Source organism: Stenella coeruleoalba, assembly GCF_951394435.1.
Source record: "Stenella coeruleoalba genome assembly, chromosome: 20".
NCBI classification, from domain to species: domain Eukaryota; kingdom Metazoa; phylum Chordata; class Mammalia; order Artiodactyla; family Delphinidae; genus Stenella; species Stenella coeruleoalba.
In genome coordinates, this window is record NC_137166.1 from 36,574,961 (window position 1) to 36,596,998 (window position 22,038).

The window sequence follows — 22,038 nt, forward strand, 5'->3', positions numbered from 1 at the left end:
CCCAAGCAGTTGGCGTAAATAAACCAGGGTGGAGGGCAGCTGCACCCATTTTCTGCGCTCAGGAATTCAAGTGGCGCTTTCAGCTGATTGAAGCATCATTTGATGTTCCCAAGAAACAGATTCCACAATCAACTCCACCACGCTTTGGCCCTGACCCAGTTTATCTCAACAAAGGAGGAGAGAGGAGCCCTTGTTCTCTGCATCCGAATAGCATCGGGGGCACATGAAGCCAGCAGCCTGGAAAGATCAAAACAGGCAGAACTGTGCATTTTTTTTAAAAAAGAAAAATACGCAAAATTAGGAGTGATTTTCAACTTCTGGAATCAGGTTTTTTTGGTTTGTTCGCTTTTGTTTTTAATATGGCATTTCCTTTTCAGGCCTCAAAGTACACAGTAATGCTGTGTCAAAGAAAAACAACGCACACACCAGCAATCTGAAAACTGGTTCAGAAAAACAAGTAGGAGTAAGGGTAAAATGAGGCCTATGATTAATGGTGACGGTTTGTGCGTGACCTCAAAGAGAAGATTCTTTGCAAATGCAAGAACAGGAGAAAAACTGGTCTTAATACAACCCTGCCCAGGAAAATGCCTGCATTTGCTCACCTCCTAAGGTGGTCTGCAGCAAATTTTATGGCTTTAGGTTAGCAAATCTGAAGTTGGATTGGGAACCTGGGAGCAAAGAGGACTTCATCATTTCTTAGATCTTTAGTGTCCAGACATCCAGTACTCCAGCCACCCTGCCCCTGCTCCCCAAGAAACTGGCAAGGTAGTAAAGCACAGACCTGTGGGGTTCCCGGGGTTGATGATGCACAGCACCTTGGGGTCACAGTGCTCTTTGGCCTCCCGCACGGCCCGCCGGAGCTCATTCACGTTTAGGGCCCAGCAGTTGTCCTCATCCAGGTAATAGTTCACCTGGATGGCATCGAGTTCAGAGATGACCGCCGAGTAGAGGGGGTACTGCGGGATGGGTATCATCACACCCGTCCGTGACTTGCCACCCCCGGAGACCAGGATCTTCAGGATCGTCTGCAACCGAGAAGTCATATCTTGCAAGGCCACTGCCACTTCCCACCCGCGGGGGCTGACCAGCAGCAGGCAAGCTGGAAGGCCCCAACCCTGCCTTTCACCAGCCACCCCACTGCCTGCCTCCAGTGCAGCCCCATGGGAGTGGCTGAACTTCCCTGAGCCTCACTTTCCTCATCTGTAAAATGAGGTCTGCTGTGAGAAATAAGCAAAATGTTTTAAAGTTCTCAGTACAGTGCATGGTATGTAGTTTAACACGCAATACTTGTTAGTATTTTTTAAAGAGGTCTTTTAAAGCAGTAGCCCACAAACTGGCCCTGTCTCAGAATTATTCTGACCTCACCCCTGAAACTCATTCTGTATGTCTTGGGTGGAGCCCAGGAATCTGTCTGGTCGGTAGCTATCAGTGCCCAAGGCTGGACAGACCCCTGAACAAGGGATTGTTGAAATGGGATAAAATACCCAGCTATGGCCACCAGGTGGCGCTTCAACCTGGCTGTTTCCAAAGCTGAGCGCGCCCTAGGTTCATAGGATTCCTGAGAAACCAGGCCTGGGGAGTCCTGTGGGGCACTGGTGGAGGTGGCAATAATTCACTGGATTAATAAGCCCAAACTCTTCTGGGCGAGTCCCCACCTTACACAGACTTAGCTCCTTTCTCAGGTTCGGCTCCTTGCTGCAAGAATGCCACTGGATTAGAAACTGCAATGACTTGATTCTTTCACTAAATCTTGAGGACCCCTCCCCCAACCCTCCTCTGGAACCTCTACCTATACTTGGGCTTATCTGGGAATAGAGACGGGCCTTGGCAGAACACGGTGGAAGATGCCATGGTTGGGAGCCTGAGTCCAACACTAGAATCTCAAATGCCACAAGAGGCTGACTTAGAGCAGGCAGACCACCTAAGGTCTCTGGGCCTCAGTTTCCTCCTGGGTTCCAGGAAGAGTTTAATGCATTTGAAAGGCTTTAGGAAAGGACTAAAGCATTTAACAAACAACAAAAACAGGAGCCTTTGGAAGTCAAGAGACACAGACAAAGATAACTCCATTACAGGAAGGGTCAGACAGGACAGGCTCCCTGAGTAGGGAGAACAAAGTGAGTGGATGGCACTCAGCACTGACTGGGCACGGGGGCAGGGTGCTGGAAGGGAAGGGAGGCTGCAGGTTCCTCAGGCCCTGGGTTCAGCCCCTTCTGCTATGGAACACTTGATACCAGCCCCTCGTCACCTCTTCCACGGCTGATCCCCAGCCCAAGCCACCTCTTCTCTTGCCTCCTAAACACTCCCTTACATCTATTATGCCCCCTCCTGCCACACTTAAAGCTTAAGAACCTAAATATAATTATGTCCCTCCGCCTACTTCAAATCCTTCAGTGGCTCCCAGGCTCTCAGGACAACAAGGCCCCACCTGCTTCCCAGCCCACTGCTGGTAACTGGCCCTCACCATGGGTGCTCGTCCCCCCGATGCTGTTTCCAGACACACAGCCTCCTTCCAGCTCAAGGCCTCTACATATGCTGACCTTCTGCTCCGAACCTGTCTCTCCCCTGCCTTCCTGAGTTCACAGGTACGCAGCTTCCAGATCTCTATCTGTTCAGCCTTCCTTGGAGAAACCTTCCTGCCCTCCCCAGCCCCCCAGGTCAGAGTCCCTGCTGCTCCCTCCTGTGATACTTTGTCCTCTTCCAGAAGAGAAACTGAAAGCTTAAGATTTGACATGTATTTATGTGCTATTAATGCCAGTCTTATCCAGCACTGATGCGTAAGCAGAGGCCAAACGTGTTTGTCTCCCCAGCACCTGGCACAGTGCCTCGCAGAGCAGATACACCGTATGTGCTGAGTGAGAGAAAGGCCGATGTCGCCAGGAAGACGGGCACCCTCGAGTGACCCCTGACTCCTCCCAGCTGGACCTGCTGGTGCCACTCTGGAGGGAAACTGAGGCTGCAGGGGTACCCAGGTTCATGAAGACTGAACAAGGTAAGGAGAGCAGGCTACCAGGGTGGGGCAAACAGCAGCGACCAGAGGGAGGCCAACCTCTCCTCCCAGGCTGTCCCCCTGCTAACAGGCTCACACACTCGGCCCTAACATGCAAGGCTGTTCTTCACGTGGGTGAACAGTGGACAACAACAAGCTACCCTCACACGTACGGAAATGCCGTCACTAGCTCCAGTGGTCAGGTAAATGTTGTCCGGGTCTGCAGGTACACCACCATCTCTCCTGGTGACATAGGCAGCCACATCTTCACGGATGCAGTTGACGCCCTGGCTAGCGCTATAAGATCCTGTTAAGACAGCAAGCAAGACAGTGACTAGAGGCAGGATGTCTGGCTCCATAGCGTCTGTGATATCCATATAATTAACTGGGAGTGGGAAGGAGGGGGAGGTCAGGGAGGGCTCAGTGTGGCCCTATTCTCACTACTCTAGGCTCTGGAACTGTGGCAAGCTGCTTAACTACCTATCTGGGCTTCATCCACCCATCCCGTCATCCATCCATCTACCCATGTAGCTGCCCACTCACTCAACCATCTGTCCATCTGCTATCCATCCATTCATCCATACATCCATTCACCTGCCCACCCACCCACCCACCCACCCACCTGCCCTTCTGTTCATCTGTCCACCCACACACTCATCCATTCATCCCCCCAGTATTTGCTGAGAACCTACTTACACATCAAGCATTATTCCAGGCCCTGGCTTCTAACCAGTTAAATGGTGCCCATACCTGCTTTACCTACCCTACTGGGGTTTACACGTTCTATGACAGTATGTACCATTACAGCTGGGACTGCTATGCTTCCATCACTGTTGCCTACACATGGTTCCACAAAACTTGAGAGAATGGTCACCCCAAAATGGCACCGCCTGCCAGCCCAGGAATCCAGAACCCTCACCAGCACTAACCACAGATCCCCTGGGGCTGTGAGGCATGACCCACCTACCCCCACCCCATGCCAACAGCATGCTCAGGCTGCCAATTTGGATCAAAATCCAAACCACCATTTACATGAAGTTCAAAAACAGTGGTGACCACTTTGGGCTTGGGGGTATTGACTGCAAAGGGGCACAGAGGAGCCTTCTGTGATGCTGGGAATGGTCAGTGTCGTGATCTGGGCAGGGGTTACACAGGTGTGCACACATAGGTGCTGTACATTAATATTTGTGCTTTTTACTGTTTGCATAAAAACTTTTTCAAAATGTCAAGCCACTACTTATGTTTTTAAAAAGCAACTGAAAATAGGTACCTGCACATGCACAAAATCTCTTTGAAGGAGACTCAAACTGGTGAGGTGAATTCTCTGGGGAAGTGAACCAGGAGGCTTGGGGTCAGAGATGGGAGGCAGATCTTTCACTCTATATCCTTTTATACCATTTGAATTTTATACACATTTAAAGAAAACCAGCTCATTCCTTCTAAGACTACTGCAACAGCACCACCAGGAGGCAGGATGGAGCTCTGGAAAGTGGCCAGCTCTTCTCTGGGTCTCAGTGCACAGCATCCAAGGCCCAGCACCCAGGAGGTGCTGGGTTTCAGGGTCTGTGCAGCACTGGGCTGGCCTTTCCCCTCTGACCAGTTGTAAGTGGGGGTGGGGGAGGGGGGAAGGAGGCTGGACCACTTCTCTAAGGATCAAGTGGCAAACATTAACACGTATCAAACCTGGGTGGTGAGTACAGAGCCTTGTCACATTATGTGGGGTATTGAATGCATCTGAAATATTTTGCAAATAAAAAAGTGGGGAGGTACAGAAGCCGATGTTAGAGAATCCTTCTTCTACTGGATGTCTTATTTGATATTTCTTGAGCTCCCATGCTCAGAAAGTTTCCTGTGCTCCCTATTTCCCTCTGCCTTCTTTCAGTGCCCTCCCCTCCACTCCATGAGGCCTGGCCATTTCCACACCAGCTAAGCCTCCTCTTCTTCCTGCCTTTAGTTCACCTGCTTCCCTGAATTCCCAGACATTCCCCCACGGGCAAGCTCCCTGCTCCTGCCAGCCACAGACTTCCACCTTCTGTTATGCTCTGAACCACACTGATCCTTCACAGCTCAGACCTAGTCTCTCTCTAGGAAGGCTGAGATAGGGCCCCACCCCAGCCTTTCTCCCAGTCTGTGATTTCTCCAGTTATCTTATTTTATACAGATGAACCCCTGCCTCCCCATGTTGACTTGAGGGCAGGGACCATCACCTATTTCTTCTGTTCATCGCTGTAGAGCACGTACCCCTGTGTAGGACTCTGCCCTGGGACCCATGGCAACCTGCCTCCCACTGCCCACAAACTGGCACCATCTGCCAAACCCCCAGCGCCATCGCACCCAGACCCTTTCACTCGATCACACTCAGCCTTAAACCTCAAGGCCTTTGCACACACCATTTCCTCTGTCTGGTGTGCATTAACAGAATCTCTTAGTCATCTTCCACATGAATTTGAATGCCAGTTTCTCCTTAAACCCTCCCTCTACATTAGAATCCCTTGTTATAACCCCACAGCTCTCTGCTCTTTCTCTAAGAACTCATGAAAACTGGGGATTATGTTTCTGTGTTAATTCTTTTTAATGTTTGTTTTTCCCAAATCTGACAGTGAGCTTCACAAGCACAGAAACTCCACCTGCCTTGTTCACCAGTGTCCCTCAGGGCCTAGAGCAGCGCCTGGTACACGGCGTGGGCTCAGAGAGGAGTCTGACGAGGGCGTTATCTCCCAGCTCCCACCTCCCCCAGGTGTGTCTAGGTTTCACCTCAATCCTACTTAAGATCCGGGACACAGCCTGAGAACTGGATTACTCATCAAACAAAAAATAAATGGAGCCCCAGTAAGAAATAATTTTAAAGGGCATGATAAAAACACGCCCAGGTGGGCCCTAAGACCTTGTGTACACATTGTATAATCTCTCCGTGGGCCAGGGTAGCCCTGGGCATACTGACATTTTCCATTTCCTTTATTTTTGTGGACAGGTGCTCAGGCTGCCCAAGCCTTAGTTGACAGAGCACCACCCCCCCATTGTCCCAGTCTTGGCCAGGACACTGCCCCTCCCCCAACGATGGGCAGGAACAGGTAGTGACCTCCAGGGCGGGGCTTCTCCACACCTGACAAGGGGCACAAATGCCAACCTTCCTGCAAGCCCGGGAGGTGGGTACAAAGTATCTCCTAATTCAAGGATGAGGAAAGAGGCTCAGAGAGCACCTACCTCACCTGTCCTCATGAGCTCCCCAGACAGAACTCAGTGCAGGTTCCCAAAACCCCAAAGGCCAACAGTCCTGACTCACACGGACATGGCCTCCCAATGCCATTCTCCCAGCCCTGGCTGACACAGAACAAAACTTGTCGATGAGGCTTAGTGCATGGAACAAAATCCCCTCCCCGTTCCCCAGACACTGACATCAGATATGCAAGAGCAAACCCCCTCCCTCCACCTCCGGGTTGCAGTTCCTGGAGTCTCAGGCCCACTGCCATGGGTCTTCGAGAAGCACCTTTGTCCTCTGGGCTGGGCAGAGGGTGCAGGAGGAAAGGAGCCTGGAGGCCAGGCCTCTGGGCTGGCCTCTGCCAGCTTGTGGTTCAGTCCTTGCCACACAAGGTGCTGGCCCACACGCCAAGCAGGCTGGGGGGCAGGGAAGCTGGCCCCTTCCTGAGAGGGACACTGTGAAGGACACAAACTTGGACAGAGGGCTGGTAGGGTGACCACAGCCAGGAAAGTAAGCATAGGACTCTCCATAAAGGGACAGAGCAGAAAAGGGGGAGGGGAAAGGCAGGGAGGTGACAGAGATGCCAATTGTGGCTGATCCCCTGCTGAACAAGCCACAAGAATCCCCGTCCCATGTTTTGAAACATTCAGGCACTAGTCCTAAAAAAGCCCTAAGGACAACGATTTTCCTCAGGACAAAGGAAGCTGGATTCCCTATGTAGGCACTGGGCAAAGGAATGAAGCAAAAATAAACAGGAAAAAGAACATGAGATGAGAACAAAGAGCCAGAGGCCCAGAGGCTGGAAATCCATCTCAGCAGGGAAGGGAGAGAAGATCATTTTCACATCTACAGGGCCTTCCTCCACGGAGCCCTCTGGTGCTGGGGGCCGAGGCTGGGCCTGGGCTCCCAGCACAAAGGAGCACAGTCCGGTGACGGGAACATAACATACAAGTTGGGGGCGGGTGGGCGGCACCTTCAGAGCAAGGAAACCACCAAAAGGGGGCCACAGGCACCTCACAGCGTGGCCACAGGGAAGTGAGAAGCCGGGCCAGCGGGGCATGTGCCTCCCTCTGGCCTCCGGCTTCGGAGGCTGCCTCGGGCTCAACCTTCTGCTCTGAGGGTGGGCTCAGCATCAAAGCCAGCTCCCAGTGTAAACCCCAAATCCAGCCAAATGCAGGCTCTTGCGCCTGAAGTGCCCCAATCCACCAAAAGATGGCATCGACCCCATAAGCTCAGCAAACAAGAGGCTGACAGAGCACAGACAAGAAGAACATTGTCATTTACTCTGCACGTCAGCCACCACACACATTCACACACTCACTCAACGTGTAACCCTTCATTCTGGGCCGAGGCCCAGGCCCACGCTGAGAACACACGTTCTTTTCATGCCCGCTGGGACCTGGCAAATCGGGGCCTCACCCAAGCTGTTCCCGCCACAAGCCTGTAGGATCCGCCGGGCTCGTTTCTTAGCATCTTCTGGGAAGCTGGGGCTGTCCAACAGGTTCGGGTAGGTACAGAGTGCCATCACCTGGAGGAACAGAGGCATGGGCTGGGCTCCCAGCACCGCCCACCCCGGAGGGGCACAAAGGACTCTGGGCAGGCGACGGTGTGAGATGACAACTCTGAGGGACAGTGCCCTCACAGGCCTCTCCACAAGGGCCCCAGCCTGTGGGGGCCTGGGGACAGGCGGGGTGGAGGACAGTGGATGCTCTGCAGCGGAAGGGAGATGGTGAGAGGCAAGGTCCATGATGACCTGGGCCTGGGCGGAGGGTGGGCCACCACCCTCCGAGGAGCCAGGGGACAGAAGGAGGCTGCTTACTCTGCCCCACCTCCTCCATAAAGGACAGCAGCTCACATACCCAAGGCCACAAGAACCAGGGGTTCCAGAGCAGGGGGCTGGGGCTGAGGAGGCAGGTGCACCCCAGATGACAGGATTGCACAGACCTCTGCCTACAGCCTGAGCACCCCCCCATCACCCCTTTTCCTGGCCAGAACTGAAAACCGATTCAGCTTTTTCACCTCTGTAACACAGAAAATCACCCTAACCTCACAAATTAAGAGGATTAAGCAAGGAAATGTTTGCAAAAGTGCTGGCAAACCCCCGCTCACCAGGCAAGTCTAAGCTGGAAGCTTAAGAGCGATGCCAGGAGCACTGAGGCAGGCTGTGGCTCACGGCTGGGGGACTTTGGGCGGGCGCAGGCTTCTTGGAGCCCGGTTTTTCTTCAAAAAGATTTGTGCAATAGGCAGTGACCCAGCCTGCCCTCCTCCCTGGGGTGCTTGTGAAGGCTGGAGGAGGCCAGCACCAAGTGGCAGAGGCCGGGCCTGCCACAGCCGGTGGCAGGGCTGGATCCGGGAGTGTGCCAGCCAGCCAGAAAAGGCTGAGGCAACAGGAGGCGCCCCAGGCACGTGTGGGGAACCTCTGCAGGGGGAAGCCACCTTGGGCCTCTCCTCTCCTAAGCTGTGTGCTTCCAGGACGAGCTTCCAGGACAACCAGGATGCTCTGACCTCCTCTTGCTACACTTCCCTGGCAGAGCCTCTCTGTCTTGTCTGATCCACTTCCTCCCCACGGGCCCAGCTTGGGGCCTCTGACATTCATGGGCAGCTGGCACGCTCCTGAGGTCTGCAACAGTGGCCATGGGAGTCCAAGCAGTGGATGTTCCTGAGGTCGTTGCCAGCCTTGGTTCTTCTCCCCCATACCCTGTGTGAATTCCCTGAGGGGCTGAAGGCTGAGGCCCTGGGGCCCCCAACAACCCTCCACCCAGGGAGCAGGGTAGGATCGCCCCTCCTGTGTGCCAGTCCCTGCAGCAGGAAATACGGGCAGGAAAAGACCAGGGCATTCAGCACTCAGCTTTGCTGCCTGCCCCAGCCTGCCAACCTTAGCCACACAAGGACCAAATTTTGCCCCATTCCTTCTCCAGGGAAAAGCTTTCGCTGTAGCTGGTCTCCAACCTCTGTCTAGCAGGCCCTGGAGTACTCTCCCACCTTATCTTTTCCCCTCTAGCCCACCAATCCCACAGTTTTGGCCCATGAAGCATCCTTGCAATTGGCACTCAAACTGAAACACTGCAATGTGCCTCTTGAGGGCCTTCACACTCTCCATCTCATGGAGTCCCCCAGCAGTCTTCCGAGGCAGTGTCTGGTGATCTCCACTTGCCCAAAGCCACCCAGCTGGTAAGCAGCAAAGCCAACACTCAAACCTGGGGATTCTCACTTGGGAAGCCATACCTGGACCCCCACGCACCATCTCCCAGCCCACTGGGCCTCTACCTCTCCCATCTACTCTCTGATGCCCTCACCAACCCAGCTCCAAACTCAGCATCCAGGACCATGCACCTGGGAGCCTTGTATACTAGAGCATCCTCAAAATGGGTTTAGGAATTTCAGACAGCTTTGGAAGGGGAGGAGACAGGGAGAGAACCAGTGGGGACATCAGGCACTGGAGGGGCTGCTACTTCAATGGCACCTCCCTGTGGGATCCTGGTGTCTGCTGTGTCCTGAGGGAGCTGGACAGGCAAGGAGGCAGAGGTAATGTAATGGGCCTGGCTGGCTGGTTCCCTGCTGTCCCAGTGGCCTCTGTTCCTGAGGGCCAGCTCACCTGTCGGAGGAAGGTGATTGGCTGCTGGCCCATGGCTTGGGCATCCCCGATGTTGGCACGGATGACCTCAGTGAATGGTTTTTTGATACCCTGAGTAGAGAGAAAGCAACAGGTGGTTACTTAGTGACTCTCAGACCCTGGATTCCAGAGGCCAAGCAATGCTCAACAGGATATTAATAAGCAGCCCTATTCTGAGCCTTGCCAGGTGTCAGGCCCAGTGCCCTTGACATGTTTGGTCCCATTTGACCTTCACAACCACCCCTATGAGGAAGGGCCAGTATTGGGTTGGCCCAAAAATTGGTTTTGGTTTTTCGGTTTTTCATAAGATGTTATGGAAAAATCCGAATGAACTTTTCGGCCAACCCATATACAACCCTTTTTACAGATTAGGAAATTAAAGCTTCAAAAGGTTACCCATTTTCTGAAAAGGCCAGAAGAGCTTCCTGGGCTGCCAGAGCACCCTGAGGCAGCTGCAGGTCCACGCTGACCCTGGGGCAAATGTGGTGGGAGGGAGGGAGGGGTCTGCAGCAGAAAACATCAGGGAGAGGATCCCACAACTGCTGGCTCCCTCCCCCCAAGCGCAGCTCCACCTCCACCCCTAAGTGAATGACTGGGGCACTGCAGCCACCCTCCCCTCCAGAAGACACTGATCAGCAGGGACCTCTTGGGGGTCATTCTCTTGCAACCCTGTCTTTGCAGGATGAAGAATGTGGGCTGATTTTCATATTGAAAAAAAAAAAAAAGCGTCAGGGATGAAAAGACTGGCTGAAGAGCAAAACTGAGGCCACTGCCTGAGCAATGCGTTTAGCACAGAACAGAGATGGCAGAGAGAGGAGGAACTCGGAAACCCTGGCAACAATGTCACTGGGGAGGTGACTGCAGGACACCCCGGCTGCTGCTAAGGAGAAAATGCATTTTGGATGGAAAACTGTGGGGATCTGGAAATGTGGGAACTCCACGCAACTCACTGATAAATCCAGAATTAGCCACTGTAAGAGTTAGAATCAACAGCAGGTTCAAGGACCTCCCAGGGCAGCTGAAAGGATTATCTGAGACAAACAGTATGAAAGCACTTGGCAGAGTACAAACATCATCATCTTACAAAGCTGGACCAGGAACAAGGTCACAAGGGTCATGGTGGAGGAAGAAGGTGGTGGGGCAAGGGGTGGCAGTACCAAGCGGGGGTCTGGGTGGAATGCCTGGCCACCTTTCCATATCTCCAGCTGCCCTTTCCCCAAAGGCACCCTAAATACAAATTTTAAAGGTACAATTCTATGGTTCTGACACTTGCCTTCTCCATTTCACACAATGTGTGCATAAAAGCAACTTTAGAAAACTCTCCCTTTTTTAACTCAGTAATATACCCCTTAAGTAAAGACCAGTGGGCTTAAGGGATGAAAGCAGCTGCCTGCCGAACAAGTCTTCCTGACCCTCATCTGCCACTCCTCAGCCCCTCCCATACAGAAATTCTCCAGCTGCTTCGGGAGCCAGGAGGCATGGGGCGCTGAGGAGGGCACCCCAGAAACAGCACTGGACCGTCATAAACAGGGCCTGATAAGTCTCCAAAAGCTACGTTTGGTGGCGGGTAGCGGGGAGAAAGGCCTTTTAATTCCCTCCTGCTCCTTTTACCAAGTTCTTCAGGGCTGGCCAATATGGAAAGACGTCTCAGGGGGCCAAGGCAGGGGGACAGCACCACCCGCTGCCCAGGGCTGGGCTGGGGTGAGGGCAGGCACCCTGGAGACAGGCTTCGGGGCATGTGGCCTCAGGGCTCGTCCCACAGGTGGAGCAATCCAGGCCACTGTGTGCAAAGGGGCAGACCTGACCCACTCCTTGGCACTGGCCTGGGCTCCTGGCATGGGACGCTCTGTCAGCCTGACTCAATTGCCACGGTCCCCCAGGGCTGGCTAGCTGAACTCAGGTGATTTCCATGGTGTGGGCACAGCCCATTCTTCGGTAGGGAGTAAATGTGTCACAGTCAAGGGCCAGGAACTACAACACACAGCTGCGGGCCCTCAGCCAGCCCAATGCAGGGAGAGAATAATGCCTGGAACAGATCCCTGGATGTTCCTTTCCTGTGCCCTCACCCTGCACTGCTCAACCAATCTGGGGCCTGCCAATAAGCAGCCTAGGAGCATAGAGCATCTCCTCTCTCGGGTCTGGGTACCTATGGTCTCCAGACACTTCGCTATGATGGACGAGCTACAGGGTGGGAAACTGGCTCCTCTGAATGGGCAGGGGACCAGCCTGCCCAGCCAAGGGCCACCATACAAAGGAGACTCCTGTATCTAGGCACTTGAGATCTACATGGGTTGGGAAATACCAAGGAGTCAGGGGCAAGCTCCTGCCCACAGTGACTCATCCAGGCCTGCACGCACACCCAATGGCAACCTCACCTCAGCCCTGCCCTCCGGGAGCCTGCCAGGTCAGCACATAGCTTTCTAGTTTCAATTCCCAGCATCCTAGAGCCCACCTGTTTAACTCATCTGCACACATCCTGCCCAGAGCTGCCTCCCTGTGGGGCACTGAGATGAGAGCCAACACAGGGGGGCTCTCTTCCCACAGTTCAGCTCAAGGAGGGCTCAAGGAGAAGGCCCCCAGGCTCTGGGGATGGCATATTTCAGAGGGTGTTAGCAGGGAGAAGGAAAAAGGAGTTAGCATTGTCCTTCCCAGCTCACAGGCCCAGCATTAGGACAATGGACAATTCTAACAGGCACAAGGCAGTTTCCTCAAGGTAGGGGTGGCTCCTGTCATTTCATGTGACATGCGAGCAGGAAGGTTTGGTAGGACGGTGAGTCCCTAGAGAGCCTCTCTCTCCTTCAACAAACACTTATGAATCATGCTCTGTGACAGAAGGGGGCAACACAGGAGAGGCTACCACCTTCAGAGCCCAGGCTGATGAAGAAGTGGACTCAGAGAAGGGAGAGAGGGCACAGCTGGCTCCAGGCCAGGAAGGCCACGTGAAAAGACCCCAGGGCCATGAGCAAGACTGGGCAGGCAGGAAGTCCAACAGAGAGCTCCAGACGGAAGCCCCAGAGACAAACCCAGCTAGTCCCCAGGGTCCCTGAAAACAGGTGCGCTGCACAGCTGAGGAAACCGAGGCTCAGCACAGGGTCTGGCCCCAACCATTATGACAGGCAAAGCTGAAAGAAACCGAGCCAAACCTATACAGGCCTGTGATTAAGAGATGAGGTGGGGGCTTCCCTGGTGGCGCAGTGGTTGAGAGTCTGCCTGCCGATGCAGGGGACACGGGTTCGTGCCCTGGTCCGGGAGGATTCCACATGCTGCAGAGCGGCTGGGCCCATGAGCCATGGCCGCTGAGCCTGCGCATCCGGAGCCTGTACTCTGCAGCAGGAGAGGCCACAACAGTGAGAGGCCCGCGTACCGCAAAAAAAAAAAAAAAAAGGAGATGAGGTGGGAGCTCCAAGGGCTGAGTTTCCTAACCATGGAAGCAGGGAAGGCTGGACGTAGGTTCCTGAAGTCTAGGGGCCTGTGGGAGGGTCAACCGTAGAAGCTGAGGTTTGCAGGGATGAAAGCTGAATGAGCTCCAAACAGGATAATTCAAGATAGCAAGGTTAAGGCCCAGGCAGGAGAGCAAACCCCACATTCCTAGACCCAGAGACTCAAGGGGAAGGCAAGGAAAGAGTGACCCCTGGCACTCTCCCCAAGCAACTCTCATTATCTTGAAAATGAAGACTCTTAAGAGTTCTGACTGGGGAATTCCCTGGCGGTCCAGTGGTTAGGGCTCCACACTTTCACTGCTGAGGGCATAAGTTCAATCCCTGGTTGGGGAACTAATAAGATCCCAAAAGCCATTTAGTGCGGACCAAAAAAAAAAAAAAAAAGAGTTCTGACTGGTTTCTAGCTGTTCAAAGCATCATCACTAAACATCTCCAACTAGTCTTTAGGAGAAATAAATTGGGCTCATTTTGCAGAGGAATAACTGAGGCCAAGGTGCTCTGAGTAACTTGTCTGAGGCCCACAGCACATAAAGGCAAAGCCCAGGATGCAGGTCCTTGGTGACTTGGACAGGGTGGGTGGGTGGAGGGTTCCAGATGGAAGCCTACACTACAAATTTCTTTATTTTAAGATAGCATCTAAGCTCTAAAGAAAATGACCGATGAGATTTCACCTCTTGTGCTTGGCACATCCAGAGTTTCCAGACTTAGTTCTTAGCTAACGATAAGGAGGTGCTACAGCATTCTCCACTTTTACTGTTTAGATGCAGCACACACTGATGTTAACAGTATTCAGTTTTTCCCTTAGTAAATGTTTTGCCCTGACTCTGTGTACTTTTACAAACAGAAGCCTTCCTGTCTCCACTTATGCCAACCTCCTCCCTTCCCCCAATAAAACAAGGGAAAAAGAAGTAGGTTGAGGAGGAACAGACAGATCTTTTCAAAACTCCTACTAATGGCAGCTTATTTTTAAATGCTGCGCCCAATGAACACCAGGATCTGAAAAGCTGATAGGTTCTCCCACTTAGAGCTGCTGTCAGGGAGAAACAGGGCCTCCCTGAGAGCACACAGCCCAGGCTGGAGGAGAATGGTCCCTTTCACACACCCACTTAGTCAAGTGCCCCTCCTCCTTCAGGCTCTCCTGAACATTCTCCTCCACTCCTACCACCAAGCAAGATAGACGAGACTTGCCTGGCAAGCCACCCCACAGTCAAAAACCAGAGCCACATTGACATATATACACTACTAAATGTAAAATAGCTAGTGGGAAGCAGCCGCATAGCACAGGGAGATCAGCTCAGTGCTTTGTGACCACCTAGAGGGGTGGGATAGGGAGGGTGGGAGGGAGACGCAAGAGGGAGGGGATATGGGGATATACATATGCGTATAGTTGGTTCACTCTGTTATACAGCAGAAACTAACACGCCATTGTAAAGCAATTATACTTCAATAAAGATGTTAAAAAAAAAAACCAGAGCCACGTGTCCAGCCAATCAGCCGGTACTATTTACAGAGCACCTGGTGAAATGATTCCATAAGGCAGCTTAAAGGTCTTCAGATGGACAAAAAGGCACAAAAGTCAGGACCTGGGGGAAAACCCTGGGCCCACCCGACCTTCCTTTTATGGACTAGGGAAACCAAAGCCCAGAAAGGATTGAAGATTTACCCCAAGTCACTCAACTCTCTACAAATCCCATCTCTAACCAAATCGAACCCTTTAAAATAACATCAGTCCGGTTTTGATCATTAGAGTTCAAAATGGAGGTAGAAAAAAACGAAGCTGTGCAAAGCCAACGCAAGCCAAGCCAAGCCAAAAAAAAAAAAAGACTGGGAAAATATGGCTCTCTCAGAAGGGGCACTGTCTAAGCTAGCAGAATGCAGAGGCTGTCTCTAGAGAATGAAAGGTTTAAGCAAGGCTATGCTGGCTTGGCTGGGGCTATTATCTCCAGCACCAAGAATCAGGCAACTGAGATTCGACCAAGTGAGAAGAGAATAAGAAGGGATGAATTTGAACGAAAGCACCGGAGAATGTAGGTGGACAGAAAGAATGTCTCAACTTACTCAGGGGTAGAACATGGCAGTGGGGCCATCTGTCCTAGAAATCACAGGGTGTTTCCAGCCCAAATGACCAAGAAATTTCTCCACCTCAATGATGGAGCCATACCCTGTTGGAACACCATCCTGGTTCCCCATTGCACACTAAACTTTGCACCATAAAGTCCTGAGCCCAGCACACAAGACTCCAGTCCCCCTTTTCCATCTTATTCATCTACCATATCTCTCTGCCAGACAGTGCTCTCCAAATAGCACCAATTCCCTTCCCCAAATGCCCAGAACTTCCCAACCTTCTGTCTTTGCTCACAGCCCTCCTTCCACCTGGAATGCTCTCACATTTTCTGTGCCTGCTAAAAAAATCTCAGCAATCCTTAAAGAATTGGGGGAAGAGAAGCTCAGGTCCAGAGGACAATATGGCAATCAGATCCCTGAAGGCAAAGACAGTGTCCCCTTCTGCCTTAATCATCCTTGTACTTCATGGAGCCCACACGCAAGCTGCTATTTAACAACAGGCAGAGATAATCCGTGGAACCCCTACAAGTTCTGGAACCAGAAAAATCAGTTGTAAAGTGATAAACCGGAAACAATTTAATCTCAGCCTTATCAGGGAGACTGTTGTCTTAAGGAGGGCCAGCTAGATTCTGCCAGGTATCAGCAAGGAGCAGAGCAGCAAAAGCCCGTTTTCTCTGCCTGTGGCCCACCTTCGGGACAGGGAGGCACAGAAACCGAGCCAGCCTTCTGTGGGCCAAGCTTTAAACTTAGCCCTGCAAGGAGTCAGAGGGAGACACTGGACTCTGACTTGTCCAACTCACTGTTTTGAGTCAGCAGAACTGAGTGTCCCAACAAGGTCTCAGCGAGCCATGAGCTCATCAACCCCCCAAAGTCCCCACGTTAATGTAACGGTCCCACCATGGCTTCCTCCCATGCATTCAAAGAACATTAAGTGGCCAACTCACCCCCAAGACATCCAGTTCTGGTGCCTGTGAGAGCGAGATCAAGGAACCCTCCCCCCTTCTGGGTTAGAACTATCTTAGGCAAGCAGCTGGGTGACTGCTGTCATCAGTTCTTACAAATCTTAGGAGTGTTTACTTTTTTTTACATTACCCTCTTGACTCCGCCTCCTGAATTCCACCTGGGTTAGAACTCTGGTATCCTACAGGGGCATCTCTTACACCCACCCCAGCCGCCCTGGTTGCAGGGAGGCAGAAATCACTACTGGGTGTGTGGTCACTTTACACACAGCTATGAACTCAAGTTAAGGTCCCAGCCAGCCGGCCACCAGGAGGAAGAACGTCCCAGGGCCACCCTACCAAGGCCCAAAAGGCCCAAGCCTCTGCTACCCACCGGGAGAACAAGATATGGCTGTCAGTCAGGGTTCCAAAGGGGGCCTAAGGGAAGGAATTGTGCAGGACACTCTGCAACAACTCCACTTTTGTCAGGGAATCATTACTGGCAAAATAACCCAAAAGGTCTCAGACAGAGAAAGAAAATCTTCGTGAGCAAACCTAAGTCTCCTCAGAGCCTTCCTCCCTCCCCTGGTACCTAATGTGATCTCTGAAATTCTGGTTTCTTTCTTTACTGCCTGTTGTCGTCCTCACCCCCACCCCCACCCCCCCATGGATCTTGGTTCCACGCGGGTAGGACGGCCACATAGCAGGCAGTGCCTGGCACTAAGGGCAGCTCAATTATAACTGATGAATTCAATTCAACAAGTGAACCGTATCTGAGGGCCTTTCTTTGTGCCAGGTGCCAGGCACTGGCGGGTAAAGGGATGGGGGGAGGGCATTCTATCGTTTTAGCCAAGGTGGGCCGAATGAAAGAGCTGGCCACGCGGGTGGGAGGAAGTCCAGCGGGCGAACCCCAGCAGGGGACAGCTGCTACTCTTCCCCCCGCCACCAGTGCCCCCTAGCCTCCCAGGGCCCTCCCGCCCCACGAACCCTGGAGCCAGCGCTCACCCTCTGCAGCTCGAGCTCGATCTCGCCGGCCTTGAGCACGATGGGTCCCCGCACCGCGTACTCCACCGCCTTCACCTGCGGGTTCATGGACTCGAGCGTAAGGATGCGGTCGCGCCGGCTCCGCTCGGGCCGCACCTTGAGCACCGCCGAGGCCTCGGCGGCCGCACTGCTCTGACCACGGCCCCAGGGGCCGAGGGTCCGGGGGTAGCAGCCCCGCCGGACCAGCGCCGCCGCCCGCTGCATCGCGCGCCCGCCCAGAGAAACCTTGGGACAAAAAGGAGAAGAGAACACACACGTCACGCACAGCCCAAGGCGGGCACGCCGACACCCGTCCCCAAGCCCAGCCAAGGGCTCTTTCAGCTAGCGGTGCCAGCCTGGCTTCTGGGACGGGTGCCCATCCCCCGTCGACTCGGACCCTGCACCTCGCCGCTGCAGAGCCAAAGCACCGCACGACAGGGGTTTTGCAAAGTCTGCTCCCAATGCATGCATGCAACGTGCCTGTCGCCACCTGGCCACCCCCTCTTCTAGTCCGGCTAGACCGCGCGCCTGGAGCTGCTCCTCGGCTCTGGCGCCCGCAGCCGCATCCCAGCTCCCGCACTACACGGCTCCTGCGCTCGCACACCCACCGCCGGCGAGTCCGCCCGGGCCTGCCAGCTGGCTCCTGGGCCTTGTAGTTCCCTAGTCTGTTTTCGTAGCAGGTGTGGAGAGCTGGTAGAACTACAAGTCCCATAGTGCCCCGCGCTGGCCTGATCGGGGGCCGGGCAAGAGGCGGGAGCGGTGGTCTGGCTCTGCTGTAGGCTGGGCGGGCTCTTTTGTCTGGCAGAGGGGATGCGGTGCCGGGACGGGTCCTGGCGGGGTCTGCCCTTCTCAAACTTCTGCGAATTTAGAGCTATTTGCAGCTTCTCCCTGGAAGCGCATCCTGCATTCCCCCCTACATCCCTTCCCCCAACACCTGCAAGGACACAGGCTGAGAGATGGTGCAGTCCTCGCCCCGGGTTTCATCATCCAGGGCCCGACGGTGGCAGTGGCCGCTCTACGGGGGCTGGTAAGAAGGGGGCTGGTAAGAAGGGGGCTGGTAAGAAGTGGGGCTTAGGAGTTTTGGACTTGACTGCCACTCTTACCCGTCTCAGCGTCGGTTTCCTTGTCGTCAAAACGGAGATCAGGTCACAGCCTCTGAGGAATGTCGTGAAAATTAAAGGACTAAGCAGCTGGTATATACCAGGTGGTCAGGCTTCCTGACAGCTCCATTTGAAACGCTACCACACCTCCGTTACCTGTGTTAATTTCCTTTCTACCCCCATTAACCATGAAAGCTCTAGAGGGCAGGGGCAGCGTTTTTCTTGTTCATCATATTCACAACACCTCTGAGTGTTCGCAGTACATAGTAAGCACCCAGTAAACGTTTGCTGATGAATGCTCAGCGCATGGTAACTATTATTTTGGCTGAGGTACCTGCAGGAAAAGGCATCCTGGCTTACCCAGAGTGAGTGCAGGGCAGGAGTAGGAATGGAAGACAACTGTTCTGAGACAACAAAATCGACAGAGAGGATGTGGGAGAAGTCACTTCCTGTCTCTGGGCCTCAGATTCTCTATCTGCAAAATAAGTTGGATTAAATGACCTCTGAGGTCCCTCCTGGGCTTGGAAATTCTGTGTCTAGGTGTTTTCAGGCAGATAAACAGTCCAGAGCTTCCTCACCCCAACAAATACACACACATTAGATTCGTGAAAGTGGGGGGCAAGAGGAACTTAAAAAACACAGCAGTGTAAGGGAGAAGGTACTAGAAAATCTGGGTTTGAATATAGGTGCATATAGCCACTTACCACTTGGCTGACTTTGAACATGTTATTTAGCCTTTGTAAGCCTAGTTTCCCCATCTGTGAAAAGGGGTAACACACCTACCTAGTGGGACTCTGGGGAAAGTTCAGTGAGGTAACTGTAAAAGTCAAGAGTTTGGAACCTAGTGCTATGGATCACTCTTGTTCATCCTTATCAAGGGAATGCCATATATTTGATTAAATAAATTGATTACCAATGAAGGGGAAAGGGGGATGGGGAGAGCAACAGAAACCAAAGATCGCGCTGAGAATTCCTATGTTAGCAAACTGTCTTGGCCTGCCGAGGTCCCTGGAAAGTTATTTGGGCTTCTCATCACTGGTCCCATCCCCAGCACCTGTGTCTGCACTAGCTCCTTCTTAGCCTCTGTCTCAATGGCTAGGTATTCAGTCTCCAGGTTAAAGATTCTCCCCTGGGGAGCTTAGCTTCTCTAAGGACTCCACTGCCTTTAATGTCATATTCTTACTCGCTCTGCCCACTTGGGGAGCCACACACCCACATGCTCCATTCTACCTCCAAAACACGCTTAACCTTGACCTGTGTATGCTGTAAACACAGTCCCTTCCTGCTGTCTCCACCCCTGATCAGAAGGGACAGTGGACTGGGAGGTAGGGCGGGCTTAGGTGAGCACAAATCCATCTGCGTAACTGAGAAAAACAACACCCAGCACATAGCCCATCTACGCCCAGCACATAGTCCATGTACGTGGGCTCCCACGTCACCACTGTAGAAAACTAGTGTCCCAAATATGTCCTTTGCCAACCTGTCATGATTGCATGAGAAGAAAGCTCCCTTACTTTCCTGTGAACCACACTTCACAATTTGCAAAGCACTTTCTTGCCTATCATGGAGTTTGAACCTGATAGACATCAATGAAAGAGAAAGGGCAGACATTATCCCTATTTTACAGTTGAAGCTCAGAGAGATTGACTTGTTACTTAATCTTTTCAGGTGGCACAGTTAAGTGTAGAGCAGGAAGTGTGATTCCTAACCCAGTGCTGCAGCCCATACATGCAGAGACCAGGCTTGTGTAGCTCTCTGGGTTTGGAAATTGGAGCTGCCCATTACAATGCACTGAGCCCTTAAAAGGCTTTTGGGTGATAGTCGTGGTGATGATGATGGTGGTGGTAATAGTGTGAACTCTACCTTTATTTTGCCTCTAGACCAGGTCAAGATAGGGCAGGAGGCAGGCTCCTAAATATCAGAGATAAAACCTGATTGAAATAATCATAAATGCCCTCCCTGTGAGCTAGCTGAGAGATCCAAATACACAGCAAGCTCTTGAGGACCCACACAGTTGTGAAAGTCATATGTGTGCAAGACATGGTACCGATCTTTATTTCTTTCCTCAGCAGGTTTTTACTGGGTACCTACCAGGGGCCAGGTGCTGGCTGAACTCTGGGTCTATAATGAGTCTCACAGACCTTCCTTGCCTACACAGAACATATAGTTTCTTAGGGAAGGCAGACATTGATTGCACACACAAACATGATTACAAACTATGATAACTGCTGAGGAGTTTTATGAGCACTTATAGCCCAAAGGTCTGAGCAAAGCTTTCCCAGAGGAAGTGGCCCGCAAGCTGGAGCTGCCTGGCAGCCTGGCTGGATGATGAGGGATAGCAGTACTGGCAGGTGTGGTAGACACAGAGATGTGCCCTCTCACCTGTCAAGGGAGAACTTGCCTTTACCCAAGGGGTGCGGTCAGCAGACAGCCTTGCACAGCACCTGCACAGAACCGCCTTGTGAGATCACCATCACACCCTAACTGGAGAAGCCTGTGGGACATGCTGGAGCAGGATTTGCTCCAGGCCTTCCCCAGGAGGTTGGCCAAAGCTTTGGCAGACCTGCATCATGGTTTTTCTTTCTCTGCCTGATACTGCTTCCTCCCACTTCCTCTTACAGGAGTGGATTCCTAATATCCATCTTGTACCTCACACTCCATCTCAGTGTCAGTGGTGAGGTGGACAGCATCCCAGGCCAGGGATCGCTGAAGGCTGAGAGGTCTGAAGACCTCCAAGAAGGCTAGGGTGACTGCAGGTCAGACAGTGAGGGAGGGGCAGGGCTGAAAGACAGGGGTCAGAGGTGAGCAGTGGTAGGACAGGCAGGCCAGGTCCTGAATGTAAGAATTTTGGTTTTCATCCTAAGAACAGTTAGAAGCCCCTGGAAGGCCTAAAAAACTAGGGAGTGACATGATCATATTTATGTTTAAAATTCAGCTGTATGGAGGATGAATTGGAGGGGGGCAATAGAGGGTGCAGGAGGATGAACTGTGGCACAAATAAGGTCCAGGGTTGGCCTGGACTAGGGTGTGGGGTGATGGGAAATGGACAGGCTCCTCTGCATCCCTAGAACCTGGAATGATACCTGGCACACAGAGGTTCTCAGTAAATTTTTGTTGAATGAATGAGGAAGTCAATTCTACAAGGTCCATGCTCTCAAGGTGTTTGCAGTCCAGCAGGAGATGGGCAGCACGTGAGTGCTGAATAGAGACATTTCACAAAAGCAGTATTTGCAGTTCAGTATTGAATTGATAACACTTCAAAACAGATGCAGACACGTTGTGGTCTTAGCAGCTGACTCAACAAAATCCACGTATTGGAGAACAGGGAGAGGGAAGAGTAGAGGAGCGAAAGAGAAAGAACAGTTGTATAAGCTTCAGAAGCAAATGCAACCTCCTTTATTCAGAGTGTGTCTGTTGTTCCACATTCCTTGATTTCTTGCTCCCTGGTCTTGCCGGGATATGAGGACTCTTTGACTTTACTTCTTCCATGGAGGACATTTGGGAAAGGTTTCAGAAATAGTCCAAGGGATTAATATAAAGAGAATCCTTAGCAGCAAACTCAATGACCTCAGCTATTCAGTGCCCAAAACAGACAAAATATTAAGCAATGGCTCAAATCAATACTTCCAACTGGTTTACCCTCTGAGTTTTCCCAGATATTTTCTTCATGAAGCC

The 22,038-nt window shown here is 52.5% G+C and overlaps 1 protein-coding gene across 1 annotated transcript in view; it reads right to left on the bottom strand.

The window, feature by feature from the left end:
• Window positions 1-17,873, bottom strand: part of GPT2 (glutamic--pyruvic transaminase 2) — a 33,983-nt gene extending 16,110 nt beyond the window's left edge. The window contains exons 1-6 of the mRNA XM_079906719.1: window positions 17,744-17,873; window positions 17,246-17,509; window positions 9,781-9,870; window positions 7,605-7,713; window positions 3,160-3,293; window positions 782-1,025 (exon numbers count right to left, since the gene is read on the bottom strand). Of these exons, the coding sequence (XP_079762845.1) occupies window positions 782-1,025; window positions 3,160-3,293; window positions 7,605-7,713; window positions 9,781-9,870; window positions 17,246-17,488 (820 nt within the window). The 5' untranslated portion in view covers window positions 17,489-17,509; window positions 17,744-17,873. The remainder of the gene's footprint in view (window positions 1-781; window positions 1,026-3,159; window positions 3,294-7,604; window positions 7,714-9,780; window positions 9,871-17,245; window positions 17,510-17,743) is intronic.
• Between the last annotated feature and the right edge of the window lie 4,165 nt (window positions 17,874-22,038).